This window comes from Geospiza fortis, unplaced genomic scaffold, assembly GCF_000277835.1.
Source record: "Geospiza fortis unplaced genomic scaffold, GeoFor_1.0 scaffold55, whole genome shotgun sequence".
Classification (NCBI taxonomy): Eukaryota; Metazoa; Chordata; class Aves; order Passeriformes; family Thraupidae; genus Geospiza; species Geospiza fortis.
This window is the reverse complement of record NW_005054308.1, coordinates 9,057,644-9,058,843: the sequence shown is the minus strand read 5'-3', so window position 1 is coordinate 9,058,843 and position 1,200 is coordinate 9,057,644. Positions and strand designations below refer to the sequence as shown.

Here is a 1,200-nt window from a genome sequence, read left to right as displayed (position 1 = left end):
CCCACCGCCGCCCCCTCCGCCGCCTCCTCCGTACTATCCGAGCTTCCTGCCCTATTTCCTGTGAGTACTGCTGGGGATATTCTAGGATGTGTAGGGCACGGGAGGCGCTGTGGATGGTGGCCACAGTGGCACTGTGATGGCACAGGGGGCTGTGCTCTCTGAGGGGTGCCAGGGTGGATGTTGGGGTTTGCAGCCCCATGCTGACTGCCCTGTCCTTCCCCCCAGTTCTATGCTTCCTGTGTCGCCAACGGCCGTGGGCCCCACGATCAGCTTAGACCTGGACGTGGATGATGTGGAGATGGAGAATTATGAGGTGAGTCTGCTTGGCTTCCTCATAGTGATGGGATGGGAGAGCTGGAGGGGTTTGCTGATTGCTGTGCTGGGAGGGGGAAGCCTGGAGGGGTGCTGTGCCAGAACAGGAGCTGAGCTGAGCTGGCCTCTGCATCTCCCTCCAGGCACTGCTGAACTTGGCCGAGCGGCTGGGGGAGGCCAAGCCGCGGGGACTCACCAAAGCAGACATCGAGCACCTCCCGTCCTACCGCTTCAACCCTGAGAGCCACCAGTCTGAGCAGACCCTGTGAGTGAGCTCGGGGTGCACATGGGGGGCCTGACAGGGATTGGAGGCTGTGGCTGGCAGTGGGGCTGTACTGATGGCTGCTTCTCCCAGGTGCGTCGTGTGCTTCAGTGACTTCGAGGCCCGGCAGCTTCTCCGCGTCCTGCCCTGCAACCACGAGTTCCACGCCAAGTGTGTCGACAAATGGTTAAAGGTACTGCCTGTGCCTGCTCTGGGGCGCGGGCTGGCTTCTTGGGGTTCTGTGGGTATGGGGTGCTGCCTCAGTGCCCTGCACGCACGGGGAGCTGGGGCCGAGCACTGTGCAGGGCTGGATAAGCCACTCCTGGGATGTGGTTCCAGCCTTGCCAGTGTTTGCTCACTTGCCCCCGTCTCTGGCTGCCCGCAGGCAAACCGCACGTGCCCGATCTGCCGGGCGGACGCGTCGGAGGTGCAGCGGGAGGCGGACTGAGGCTGGCGGGCGCTGTGCCGCACAATTCGCTAGAGGACAAGGACGCCGGGCTGGGGTGGGGGCTGCTGCCCGCTGCTAGGGCCTGACCCTGCGCTTACCCCCCCTCCCCAAAGCCTCTCCTCGGATGTGGTGAGCATTGAGCAGTCTGGGCTCCCGGCCAGCCCTCCTCCTCCCCGCC

The 1,200-nt window shown here is 64.4% G+C and overlaps 1 protein-coding gene across 1 annotated transcript in view; it reads left to right on the top strand.

Moving 5' to 3' along the window:
- RNF44 (ring finger protein 44) overlaps positions 1 to 1,200 on the top strand; it is a 3,528-nt gene extending 2,328 nt beyond the window's left edge. Inside the window, 5 exon segments of the mRNA XM_014312164.2 lie at positions 2 to 60; positions 226 to 313; positions 456 to 577; positions 668 to 767; positions 960 to 1,200. Of these exon segments, the coding sequence (XP_014167639.2) occupies positions 2 to 60; positions 226 to 313; positions 456 to 577; positions 668 to 767; positions 960 to 1,022 (432 nt within the window). The 3' untranslated portion in view covers positions 1,023 to 1,200.